The following is a 14,380-nucleotide window of genomic DNA, read 5'->3' as shown; positions in this document are numbered from 1 at the left end:
TGTTGGTGAAGCTGTGAATGGTTCTAACTTCTCTGGGAAGCACTATGAAACAATCAATGCCTTAAAAAGTTATACATATTATTTGAGCCTATGATAATACTACTAGGCCTATTCTACCCCAAAGACATCCAAAAAAAAAAAAGGGAAAAAGGACCTATATGTACAAAAATTATTATAAGCAGCTCTTTTGGTAATGGTAAAGAACCAAAAATTAAAGGAGTGCTCATTGATTTGAAATTGACTGAACAAATTATGGTGTCTGAATGGCAGTGTACCATATTTATTTCTTTGGCTCAAAGAAATAGTTTAAGAGAAACTAAGGAAGATTTGTATAGACCTGTGCAGAATAAAGTGAGAAGACCAGAAAAACCAGAACAGAATTGTAAAGACAACTTTTAAAAAGACTTAAAATTTCTCTTCAATGCAATGATCCACCATGATTACAGAAAATGGAGAAGAAAGCATGATGTCTACTTATTAGCAGAGAGCTATTGACCTCAAGATTCAGATTGAGATATACATTATTTTAACCTGCTCAGTGCATAAATCTATGTGGTTTGCCTATATATTGCCTGCATTATGTTTCAAGGCTTTTTTTACCCTTTTTTTCCCAATGGGTGGGCAAGAGGAAGAATAAAAGCATGCTTATTAATTGAAAATTAAATTAAATTTTTAAAAAAAATTATGAGAGTCTTCTTGCAAATATGGAAGTGTCTTTATGTGCTCCAACCAATGAAATAGAATTACAGGTACATCTAGATAATAATGGGCAGAAAAAGAAGAGTGGCTGTTGAAGTGACCTGAGCCAGATATTTGAGAACCTGACATATTCAACAAAAAAGATCAGCTGTTTTCTAGGGCATGTATCTAAGCTTCCTAAGACTTATCAAACCTGATAAACACCATTTGCTGCCATGATTTAAGTGAAAGGAAGTTAAGAATCATTTACAAGGATTATGAAGTCTTCAGCAAGAAATGAAAGACCCTAGGGGCATGGGCGGCTTCTTCACTACTTCCACAAAAGAAAGCCATAGTGGGGATGTGAACAGCTGGTTGGAAAGAGAGTATCTGTGAATGGGGTATAGATTTCTGGAAATTGATGAACTCTTGGCCAGTTGTGATGTTTACCTAACAAAAGGTAGCAAAATTATATTTAATGGGAGCCTTTCAAATGTAATGAGAAATTTATAATTAAAAAAGAAGAGGAAAAGGAAAAAAAAACTGCCCACAAAAGTTTAATCAAGTCTTCTACAGCAGAGAATAGCAAGTATCAAAAAGAAAGAGAAGAAAGGAGTCATTAATTCATAGAAAATACCTAGGAAGAAAAACAGCAATGAAATTTGTGACCTCCAATGTCTATGTAAATAGATGCAAAGCACACACACACACACACACACACACACACACACACACACACACACACACACATATATAGTAAGCTAGTGAACCTAACATAAGCAGATAAATTTGGCTTCATAGGGATTGAGTTTTGGTGGAATGGGATTCAAGATTGGGTATTGACTTTGGTATGGGTAGCTAAGATAATGATGGTGAAGATAATGACAGCAGAACAACTCAACACTTATTCTGTATCTCTGTTCCCTTCCATTTAGAGTCACCTTTGAATAGGAATAGCTATAACAAAAATGGCTAGTGGGATACAGAAGCCCAATATAATTGAAGAGATGGTGATGTGATATTCACTTGCCCTCAACAGGCCTGAGAGTGCATTGAATTGTGTAGCATCACATGGGATCTCAGTATATGGATACTATGTACCAGCACATCCATATCCCATCCATGATATAGTTCTCCTTTGTTGTTCTTGTTCATGTTTTTGCATTATTCCTCCTTAGAAGAATCATCTGACACATTTCCTTTGGATCTTTTTTTAGTATCTTATAGATGATGATGTAATCAAATTATCACAGAATTGGTGTCAAATTTCTGAACTCATTCATAAAATTATAGGAATTAGGGCTGAGAGGTCCTTGCAGATTATTCAGTCCAACCCTATCATTTTACAGGTAAGGAAACTGAGGCCAGAAAAGGGAACAGATTTGTCCAAGGTCACGCAATGTCAGGACAAAGATCCAAATCTGACACCTCAGCAGGGCTGGTTCAAAGGTCCATGAACATCACCCCCCCCTCATGCATTTCCTGCTTGAATCAATGATCCTTCCTAATCTTTTCCTTCACAGGAACCTTTCTGTCATCCGCCTGACCACCAAGCGTTATATGTTAAGGTTCCAAGCTCTGGAGACACTAATCTTAGATGACAACAAACTTTCTCACCCCAGCTGCTTTGCCAGCCTGGCTGGACTCAGAAGGTAATGCTGACTGCCATAAGTCAGCTGCTGAAACAGCTTCCCCTCTTTCTGTCTTCCTTGGCTTTCACCAAGGGAAGGTCTTAGCCACAGTTTAAGTCTGAGATCACTCTGTTGGAATTTTGTTTGAACTTAGAACTGGAAGAATCTTAACATTCCAAATCTAGTCCCAAATATTCATCGTATAGAGACCCTGAAAAGACAAAGTGTGTCGCCCAAGCTCACATAGCTAAGTTAGAGTTAGGACATAATATAGAGATATAGTCTCCTCTAAACACCTCATCTTATAAATGGGGAAACTGAGACTCAAATAAGCTGTATTACTACAAGTAAGTAGAATTGTGGAGCAGAGCCAAGATTTGAATCTCAGTCTTCTGACTCCAATTATGACCTTTTCCTACTACATGACACACTTATGAGCCAGCAGGGTATAATAACAGCAAAAAACATTAAATCTCAAGCAACAAGAATAAAAATCTCAAGTCCAGAAGAAGGCAAGAAATGGTCTTAATTTCATGACTAAAGAAACCAAGACCTACAGATATAAAATGTTTTGTTAAAAAGTAACAGTAAGAAGCAGAACTGGGATCCCAAGTCCTGTGCTCCTTATGTATTCCTGAAAAGGCTTAATATTCCATAATAATGATGCATATTTGTAGAGTGTTTTTAAGTTCCCTCCTCACAACAGCCCTGCATTCTGTAAAGCAGCTATTGAAGTATTATTCCCTTCTTACAAATGAGGACACTGCAGATCAGGACAGTTAAATAAGTTGTTGGGACAGATAATACGTATCAGAGCTACATTTTGTACCCAGATATTCTGGGTGGTTAATTTTTTCTAGTGTACCATACTATTTCTTTTTTTTTTTTAATAGATTTTATCGATATCTTCAATTTTTTAGTCAGCTAAATTTCCCCTTTGTATTTTACCTCGTGCTTCCAGAATGCCATCCCTTAGAATATCTTCATTTATTTATTTATTTATTTATTCATTCATTCATTCATTCATTTATTAGTTATAGCTTTTTATTTAGAAGATATATGCATGGATAATTTTTCAGTATTGACCCTTGTAAAACCTTCTGTTCCAACTTTTCCCCTCCTTCTCCCCAGCCCCTCCCCCAGATGGCAGGTAGACCAATACATGTCAAATATGTTGAAGTATATGTTAAACATAATACATGTATGCATATCCATGCAGTTATTTTGCTGCACAAGAAAAATTGGACTTAGAAATAAGGTTAAAAATAACCCGAGAAGGAAAACAAAAATGCAGGTGGACAAAAACAGGAGTGGAAATGCTATGTTGTGGTCCACACCCATTTCCCATAGTTCTTTCGCTGGTTATAGCTGGTTCTCTTCATTATTGAACAATTGGAACTAATTTGGTTCATCTCATTGTTGAAGAGAGCCACGTCCATCAGAATTGATCATCATATAGTAGTATTGTTGAAGTGAATTGAAGTTGAATTATTCTGAAGTTGAAGTGAAATGAAAAGAATAATGATCCCCTGGTCCTGCTCATTTCACTCAGCAACAGTTCATGTGAGTCTCTCCAGGCCTTTCTGAAATCATCCTGCTGATCATTTCTTACAGAACAATAATATTCCATAACATTCATATAGCACAACTTATTCCCTCATTCACCAATTGATGGGCATCCATTGAATTTCCATTTTCTAGCCACCACAAAAAGGGCTGCCACAAACATTTTTTGCCCATGAACCACACTATTTCTATTATTATTATGTTTCCTTTTTTCCCCTCTCGTCTCAAGACTAAAGAAATTAAGCATGGAACAAAAACAAGATTTTCCGGATTCCATACCTGCAGCAAGTTCAGTTGCCCAAGTACTGTGATGAATCAACCAAGGGGAAAAATGGTTCCCAGAAAGAAACTAACCCCAAACAAAAACTATCACAAGGTATGAATGGGGCCTTCTTGGAAAGCAAGTCGGGAAAAGGACAACCAGATTATGCCATATTATCGATGAAAAGGGATGTAGACCGGACAGGTGGGTACATTATATTCTCAGAGATTTTATTCCACCTCTAGTTTTATTCAAGCAGAGCTTTCAACAATGCTGAACTTAAACCTGAAACAAAAGTCCATCTTGCCAATATCCAGGTGGATTTCAACAAAGGGATTGCCACAAATGGATTGCCAATCCAAATGGATTGCCACAGTGGAACAGCGCTATATCCAAATACTCAAGATGTGGGTCACCCAAAGGGCCTGGGAGAGATTCGTGGTGGGGTGTAAATTGGCTGCAGCCATTTCTGACAATAAGTCACACACAAAGCAACACAAGAGGTACCATCAAAGAGATGTATACTGGGAAAGGAGGTGGGCACTCATTACATAAAAGGGAAAGGAAGCTGATGGATGATCCAATCAGTCAATCAAACATTTATTAAGGACTTTTGTGCTAGTTGATGAACTAAGCACTAGGAAGCTTGAAATCTAATTGAGAAGACAACATGTAAACAACTATACAAAGCAACCACAAATAGAGGATTTAAGTAAAAGAGGGAATTCACTACAATTAAGAGGGGATTAGGTAAGGATTCCAGAAGAAGGTAAGGTTGTTAGTTGGGACTTGAAGCCAAGGAGGTCATTAGTCAGAGTGGAGGAGAGCATTCCAGGTATGGAAGGTAGATAGAGCAAATGCCTAGAGCTGAAAGATAAGTTTCTTATTTGTAGAGCAGCCAGGAGGCTAGTGTCATTGGATTGAAGAATATATGTTGGGGAATAACATATAAGAAGACTGGAAAGGTAGTAGGGGGCAAGGTTTTGAGGAGTTTTCAATGCCAAACAGAGCCCACATACATTGGCACTCATGTGATATCATGAGATTCACAGAAAGATTCCCATCAGAGCTGGGATGAAAAAGCTTGGAGAAGCTGTGATCTGCATTATTAGAAGGGGTGTCTATAGTGATGAAATCACAGATCTATCCAAAAATTCAGGTATCAGTGTAATAAAAAGAATCAATCTGGACCTTGGAATTATAAGATCTTGCTTTTAGTCTGACCCATCACTGTGTGACCTGAGACAAATCACTTTTCAAATGAGGATAATGACTCTTGCCCTGCCCTCCCCTGTCTCCTTCTCAAAAGGAGGAAAAGCATAAGAGAATGACTTGAGAAAGGATTTTGTCAACTTAAAGTCCAACACAGATAATACTAGGCCCCATTCCTCCAGCATTTTGCAGTTTACAAAGCACTCTAAAAATGTGTTCCCATGTGGTAATCACTTATTTAAAAATTTTAAATTAAAAAATATATCTTTGTTGAATTTCTCAAAAAAGTCTTAATTTAATTATTATCTCCATTGTACAGATGAGGTTCAGAGAAAGTAACTTGCCCAATATCATACAGCTAGTAAATGTCAGAGATAAAACTCAAACTGAGGACTTCTGAATCCAAGTCCCGAGTATATGCCATTAAAAATATTATACTACTCTGCTTCTTCACATGAATGTCTCCTTTTTTCATTATCATTAATCAACTTAGACTTTGTTTCTTATCCGGTTACAGAGGTGATATTTCCATCTTTCCCTGGATATTCATCCAACCAGGTAAGACCACTTATTTAATCCTGAACCTTTTAACTTAGTTTGGTAAAAAATAGTAGATGTGAAGTGGAATCACTAGACAGCCAACTTTGGATTCAGAAGCACTTTGGTATAAACTTTGCTTCACACCCATATTTCCTATGTGACCCTAAGAAAGTCAACTAAGGGCTGAAACTCTGAGTATATGCACTTGGACAACTTGGCCAATTACTTATTGAACAATATAAGAACATGCTTGGAAAATGGCCCTTCCCACTATTCTGTGCTGGCTCAATTGTTTGGTGTATACAGAGAATTGTAGAAGGGACTAGGGTGGAGTAAGACTAGCCAGGGGCACTTTGAATGGAAGAGAAAGAGAAGGAAAGTTGTGGAAATCCTGCATCCATCCAATTCCCTTCTACCCTTAAAGACCAAGAATAAAGACCAAGGACTTTTGTTTATCCTGACTCCGGCTGATTCTAAGGTATCCAGGGTGCTAACTTGGTCTTCACATTTGGCGCCCAACATGGGGCTGGGGACGGGGAAGAATCTTTTTCTAATATCTGTCCCATTTCAGCTAGAAAAGGTTACTAGTTTAGCCCTTAACAAAGTTAGTTCCCTGTTTGTCTAATAAAAATAACCCTATTTCCTGGTCACTGGGGGACTTCTTCAGTGAAATTAGGGTCCTTGGTCCACATGTTTGTTTCAGCCCTTTACAAGTCACTTAATTTTTCATGGTCCTAGACAATTCCTCAAGCCTATAGACTACAGAACTATTGTGGATAACTAATATATTACATTCTTTAATGTTTGCAAAGCAATTTATATGGGTATATCTGTGTATACATAATATGCAATCTATATGTGTGTATACCCACATACATACACAGAGAGAGAGAGAGAGAGAGAGAGAGAGAGAGAGAGAGTGGGGGGGGGGAGATTTGATTCTCACAGTAAGGGAGGTACTTTTATTGTTTCCATTTTATAAATCAAGAAACTCAAAATTAGAGACTTGGAAGAAGTAGCCTCACTGGACGTTTCGTATCTCAATAAATTAGACATGGAATAATGATAATAATAATAATTTCATTGCAGGGATGAAGTGGAGGGTGGGTTCAGACCTGTGGATCATTTTGGGTAATGTCCCTGCACTGATATTTATACTTAGGGTTACCTTACCTAGGACACTGAGAGGCTAAATAACTTGTTTATGGTCACATAGCTAGTACTTAAGAGCAGCTAGGTGGTGCCATAGTGGATAGGGTGCTGGGCCTGGAATGAGGAAGACTCATCTCCCTGAATTCAAATTTGACTTCAAACACTTACAAGCTCTGTGACTCTGGGTATGTCACTTCACCCTGTTTGTCTCAGTTTCCTTCTCTGTGACAATTCATCGCAGTATCTTTGCCAAGAAAAAAACCAAATGAGATCATGAAGAGTCAGACACATCTGAACCACAACAAAGTTCATTCCTAATAGAGGCAGGAATGAACCAAGCTGTTTTCCCCATTGCAGGATGCTACCATTACTCACTATGTCATATTGTCTCTAATGATAATGGCAATGATATGAATTAATGGTGCAGCATAGGAATACTAAACAGTTAGAGAGAAGTTTAGAAAACTTTTGATTATTTGTAGGTATTTTTGTTCTGTCCTGTTTTGTTTTCCCAATGTATATTCAGAAAAAGATGCTGGTAGCAGTTAACCAAAAAGCCCTCGAGAGGAGCAGCATGGTAGCACAGGGGATAAAGCACTGGACCTGAGACAGGAAGATCTGAGTTCAAATGGGGATGACTGTATTCAAAGAGACCTTTTAGCTAAAGCTACATTTTAACTGCATGGCCTAGGCAGATCATTCAGTCTTGGTCTCCTCTTTTGTAAAGGGATAATGAGTACCTACCTCCCAAGGTCGTCTGGAGAGTAAAATGAGATAATCTTTACACTTTGCAAACTTTAAAGCACCATATAAATTCTCAGCAATATTTGTTGTGGATGGTGGTCAGTCGTTTTCAGTCATGTTCAACTTTTTGTGACCCTGTTTAGGGGTCCAAAAAAAGATACTGGGTGGCTTGCCATTTCCTTCTCCAGCTCATTTGACAGATAAGGAAACTGAGGCAAACAGGGTGAAATGGCTTTCCCAAGCTCACATAGCTAATAAATATCTTGGACCAGATTTGAACTTGGGAAGAGGAGTCTTGCTGACTCCAGGCCCAGCATTCTATGCACTGTGACACCCCTGGCTGCCTGTTAGGTAATATTAAATATTATTGTTATTGTAAGGCATTGGATTTAAAGAAAGGGAAATTTAGGCAGGATTGTATTAAGAGGTAGTACAATGCAATGCAATGGACAGAGCTGTGGATTTAGAGTCTTGAAGGCCTAGGTTCCAGCTGTGGCTTTGCCCAATTCCCTCTTATGACCTGAGGCAAAAATCATTTCTCCTCACAGGGTTTTTCTACTATATAAAATGGAGATAATAATCCCTGCTGAAACCATCTGACAGAACTATTTGGAAAGAATGTGGTACAGTAGATAAAGGAAGCTAAGTTTAAATTCTACCTTAGATACTTAGTTATGTGATCATGGGCAAATCTCTTAGACCTTGTTTCTTCATTTAAAAAATGGGGATGATAATAATACTTTCCAGGATTGTTGTGAAGATTAAATGAGATGAAGTGGGTACAAACTTTTAAAGTGCTATGTAAATAAATGCTAGCAATAATAATAACTATGAAATACTAATAAGTATAAATTGCTATTAGTCTTTGTATCTTATAATAACTCACATTGTATAGTGATTATAGTTAACAAAGTTCTTTCCTCAGAATCACCCTGTAAGGTAGGTGATGCAATTATAATTACTCTCATTTTTACAAATGTTTATAGTAAAGTTCTGAGAAGTTAGGTGACTTTGCTCTCACTGTCTGCAAATGTTGGAGACAGGATGCGAATGCAAGTGTTATAACTCTAAAATCCAGTGCTCTGCACTTTATACTAGGTTGCCTATATGAAAGGTACTTTGTTTAAAAGGGAGACTAATTATCATTTTCCATGGTTGCGAATGAAATTACCCTAAGTGAAAATGAGATCATGCTCAAATCTAGGAATAACTTGACCTTGAAGTTAAGCCTAACAACTAAAACTATAGAACTAGTATCTGAAAGAGGCTGTACATGAAGGCTCTTCCTCTTCACAAGCTGACAGATTTCCCCATCTATACATAAGGAATGGAGATGTCTCCATTGGGTCTCTAGCACATTTAATTCTGCCTATTCGGGATTTTCAATTATTTGGACCTTTCAGAACCAACCTAGAATTCGAGGTTGCTTAATTTTTCTCTTAGGTACATAGGATCATAATACTCAGAGCTAGAAGTAACTTTAGAAATCATCTAATCTACATTTTTCATTTACAGAGGATACATATCCTCAAAGAGGCAGAATAATTTGTTAGAAGTTATATAGCCAATAAATATCAAAGCCAAGATTCAGTCTGAGTCCCTCCAAATCTAGTACTCTTCCTACAATGCCTGAGCAAGGCAGAGCTCATAAAAGGTGATCAATTTTTCTTTTGGTTTCTTCATTTCTATAATTATGCCTCTGTTTCTTGAATACTAGAATGTGTCCAATTTGACTCAGACTTTCCAAGTCCATGCATAAGTTTCACCATGGACAGCTCCCATGTCACTGTTAGGGGTAGAACAAGGTATCTTGGTTCATTTTATTTAGATATAATTTAACAAATGTCTATTGGGCAAAGATCTCTGTAATTATTAGTATTTCCTCTTTCCGGAAATTACTTTGTATTTACTTATCTGTGTATGTGTATACATAGAATAATGTAAGTCTCTTGAGAACAGGGCTAATAAATTGCACCAGACCCATTGCCTTGTATGATATGTATACAGAAGTCATTTAATTAATGCTGGTTGACTTGCATTTAATATGTTGCTTGGTCTCATCTCTTAGGATATTGCTATCCTGGGTCCCAGATTTCTTGGGAGGCATCTATCTGCCCTGTGCCCCTACAGATCCTTCTGCCATGAGATGCCACTTTGACTTTCTTTTCCTTTTAAGGCAAACAAAGTCTATCCACTTCCTCCCATATTTGAAATTCTTCCTGTGAAGTCGTTGAAGGCCCTGAACCAGACATGGGCTCCACCTTTCCCAGAGCTGAGATATCTTAGCCTGGCCTATAACAAGGTGACTCTCTTTTGTCTAGAAATACAAACTAGGGCTCTCCCATTTAACTGCTTTCCCTCAGATGGTGGGCTTCTCAGATGGTGAAAACTGAACCTCTATCTTCCTCTTTAGACCAAGGGTTTCCTAAGGACAGGGGCTATATCCCACTTCCTTAGTCCGGGGATATTTCAGAGGGCAAAGGCCAGGTCTGACCCCTCTGGCTAGGGGCTTCCTAAGGGAAGACAATATGTTCAGCCTCCCCTGCTCAGATAAAGGCTCTTTAAGAGCCTCAAACCAAAAGCTCCTTGTAAGTAGGGGCCTTGTGGTAGGGGCCTTTTCTCCTTCCTTAACCGTGGGGGTCTTGCCTCAGACTGTAAACTCCATAACATCAGGAGTTATTTATATCCCTTTGACGAGGCTTCCTGTGGGTAAGAACTATTATCCTCTGTCTTCTGGTGTTGTATATTTCATAATATTAGTGTCTAGGGAACATTGGGAGCTCAGGACATGATATTGCTTAACAGTCCCACATTGGGAGTTTTAGATCATGTGCAGAACCATCTTTTAAAGGAAGGTATGTTCAGGACAAAACTCACACTTTTGGGGCTCCCCTGTGTTCCTGAGATGAATGCCAGAAAGAGCTTAGCCTCAAAGTTCATCAGCCCAGGATTCAACCTCCCTGACATCCCCGGTACCCAATCCAAGTTTCTGTTACCTGATAATTTTCTAATAGCAAGCAGTGGCCATTGTTTGGTGGGGAATGACATTCAACTATTGAATCATAGATTCTTAGAATCATAAAATAATAGAATTTTAAAATAACAGAATCCAGAATCATAGAATGGCAAGATCTCAGAATTGAGAGTGTCCATGAAGTCATGTAGTTCAATCCATAGCTGGAAGAATGCCCTTCAGAATACCCTAGACATTGATAGAAAGTGAATACTAGGGACTTCCCACCCTAAGCCCATCCCCTGGGATTCCCCAGATCCCTGGGGCCTGGTCTTTAATAAGTGATTGATAGAGGCATTCTTGTCATTCCAGATCTCAAATGAGGATGCCCTTCTCCCTGTGGCTCTTTTCCCCTCTCTAAATGAACTTATCTTCCACAACAATCCACTGGTGATGCATACAAAGGGTAAAGTATTTGTGATGTAGTTCAGCCCACATGCTGAATATCTGCTGGGTTATCTTCAGTCTGAGTCCAGTTCTACGCACCTCCTTTTAGGAGAGATAATGGCAAGAAGCCAATTTTCATCCAGAGGGGAGTTACCAGGATGGAGAATGGGCATGCAACCATATCATATGAAGAGTACCTGAAGAAACAGGGGGGGGGAGGAGGGGGGGAGGGATATTTAGCCTAGAGAAGAGATTTTAGAATTGGGGACAAGTGGGAAATGATAGTTGACCACTATTTTCTAATACTCCAGTGGGCAGTTTTATGTGTACTCTTTTTTTAAAAAAAAAATTAATACAATGTTATAGAAATACTTGCTTTATTCCATAAATAAATAAAAGTTTAAAATCTCTAAAGGGTTGCTCCAGGGCATAGATAACAGCTTTGTTCTGCAAGGAAGGAAGGGATAGAGTAAAGAAAGCAAGAAGAAGAATTGTGAGAGACGTGGAAGGTATCAGAATTGTGAAGACCAGTGCTTGGTACATTTAGAAGATCTTAAGGAGAAAGAGGACTTGAGATGAAGGAAAAAATGCATTAAGGAAAAGAACAAGAATTTAAACAAAAGGATTCATAGAAAAAGTAAAAGGAAATGAGTTAGAAGTGAAAAGAAAAAAAAGGAAGACTTTGAAAGGAGGAAGAAGAGAAAAAAAATTAACAGGCAAAGGAAAAGAAAAAAAGTTAACTGAAATGAGAAGGAACTAACAAGCAAAGAATTTTCACCAAGGGAACTGACCACAAGAGCTACTAACAAGAAGAAAGAGGACTAAGAATCTTGCATCCTGAAAGTACAAAAACCAGATTTTTCCCCCACTGACACACAAAGAATATTCAATGTTTGTCTTTCTGCCTTGGAAAATTATTAATCATGTAGGCTTAAACATTCCTGCTACTCAGTCATTTTAGATTGAGAAAGAAGAGGCATGTTTTCATGGAAACATTCAGAAAGAGGGCCCACTGCCTACCTAGAGACCCACAGCACCTCTGACTTCACTCTCCTTCCAGGAAGAGAGACTATTTAATTGTGTGAGTCTTTTGCATGTTCACTCAATTCTAGAACAACAGCTAGTTTTTGTCACCATGTAATAAACCAACCAGAAATATAGAATATTTGTGATTGCTCTGAAGCAAGAGCCTTCATCAATCATTTATAGAAGCAAACTCACTGATGAATTAGTTAATTCAAAACACTTATTAAACACTACTATAAGCGAACATTAAGCTAAGTGCTGGGAACACAGATAGAAAAATGAGAACTTATATTCTAATGGGGAAGACAACATTCATCAGAGATTTCAAAGATAACAAGTCTAATAGAAACGATCAAAGATCCTTAAGACATATAGGCAAAGCAGAAAGTAATACCTGTTCTGTAATGTTATTTCCATTGAGAAAATCACACCCATTTTAAAAGCTGAACCACTGGACAATAGCAAGGATTTTGGTGGCAAGAACTCCCGTTCTGGGTCTGTTCTAACTGTATCCCCCTGCTGGCTGCATCTCCATGTACATTGCTTCCCAAGAGTATAGCAAAGGGCACTGGGCTGGAAGATTTGCTATTCACAGTGCTCATGGGCTCAGGGTCCTGGCTCTGTCCTAGGAAAGTTATGATGATTGTAGTTTTGTCTTGACTGGCATATGTGCCTCCTCAGGCTGCCCCATTGCCTCAGCCAGACTAGCTTGCCTGTTTTATGTGTGGCAAGTGGTGGGGATGTCTGGCCCCTTCTCCACAGGAGCCTCCACATAAGTTGATAAGTAGAATATATTACACATACTTAAGAACTCCTCTTATTATACAAAGACATATATTTTAATGCATGAAACAAAACAACAGCTCTGAAGTTTATCCTGAAGACAAAGTTGGGCTCAGAGGAGGAAATAAATGCTTGTTTTCTCCAAAGAATGCTAGTGTGGATCTAGTGAGAAATCCTTCAGGAGTCAGACCACAGCTGTAGTTGGTGACTGCATACTAAAGGATACTGAAGCAGCTGTTTGAGTTGTTGGTTTCCTGAGGCACAATTCTAGGATATGACAGAGATTCACCCAAAACTCATGAACTATATGAATATGAAAAATTTTTTGGCAATTCACATGAATTGAATGATGACATCAGAAAGAATCTAGAAAATATTACTAAGGATTATGCTAAGAACCTTTTTGTGTCATAGTCTATTTTGAAGTCAGTCTTATAAAGCTTGTAGACTATTCTCTGGGTAATGTCTTTAATGCATAAAATAAAATAGAATTGTAAAGGGAAAAAAAATTAAAAGATCTTAAGACCACAGAGGATATTTTTATCTCTGCTGTAGGCTGACTACAAAGGCATCAGAAAAGGCAGATTTAGCAAGTGAGCATACTTCTTAAAAATGTGTGAAAACAGGCCTTAGATTTCTAATCCATAGCTTTATTAAAATATGAATTCCTGGCCAAGGATGAAATTTCCAGCAAAGATATAGTTACCTAGAACAAATTAAATCAGAAATGCTTTAGACTAAAAGGGAAGGGGAGCAAGAAAACTATATACATATTGCCACCAAGCTAGATATTAAGGGCAGTAGCTTCAAGGTATGAAGAAGAATAGTATTAGAGAAACTCACAGGAAACAAAATCCAAGAACCACAATAAAATCTTTTAGCCTCAGCTATTAATGTTGTGTGTCATAAGCAAGGCAGAACTAGAAATCCAATTCAAGAAAGTAAATCTGACCTAATAGATATCACTTAAACTTGGTGAGCTAGGATTCATGTCTGGACTATTGGCTTCGAAGGTCACATTTTATTCAAAAAGAATAGGACTGGGGCAAAGAGGTAGGGGTAAGGGTGGGGAGAGAAGCATGTCCAAGATTAACAAATTGCTCTCATATGAGGAAATAAAGAAACCAGAGGTAAGAGCAAAATTGAGATAATTTGAGAGAAGATCAGTGGACACAAATGAAAATTATATTGCCTCAACACTAGCTCATCATCATCATCCCTTGGAAGATAAGAAGCTACTCCCCTCAATGATAATTTAATCCTTCAAAAGTTAGAGAAATAACCAATATTATTAATATTATTAATTTAAATTAATTTAATTTTAGAGTCAACTGTTTAAATAAAATCCTCACAAAAAGATTATTGCAATTGATTTTTTAAACTATT

At 37.9% G+C, this 14,380-nt stretch overlaps 1 protein-coding gene across 1 annotated transcript in view; it reads left to right on the top strand.

Annotated features, from left to right (window-relative positions):
• Positions 1-14,380, top strand: part of XRRA1 (X-ray radiation resistance associated 1) — a 143,241-nt gene that overhangs the window by 112,198 nt on the left and 16,663 nt on the right. The window contains 6 exon segments of the mRNA XM_074304072.1: positions 2,202-2,330; positions 4,105-4,129; positions 4,131-4,341; positions 5,867-5,907; positions 9,962-10,087; positions 11,111-11,204. Coding sequence (XP_074160173.1) covers positions 2,202-2,330; positions 4,105-4,129; positions 4,131-4,341; positions 5,867-5,907; positions 9,962-10,087; positions 11,111-11,204 — 626 coding nt within the window.

Source organism: Sminthopsis crassicaudata, chromosome 3, assembly GCF_048593235.1.
Source record: "Sminthopsis crassicaudata isolate SCR6 chromosome 3, ASM4859323v1, whole genome shotgun sequence".
Lineage (NCBI taxonomy): Eukaryota > Metazoa > Chordata > Mammalia > Dasyuromorphia > Dasyuridae > Sminthopsis > Sminthopsis crassicaudata.
This window is presented reverse-complemented; position numbering and strand designations above follow the sequence as displayed.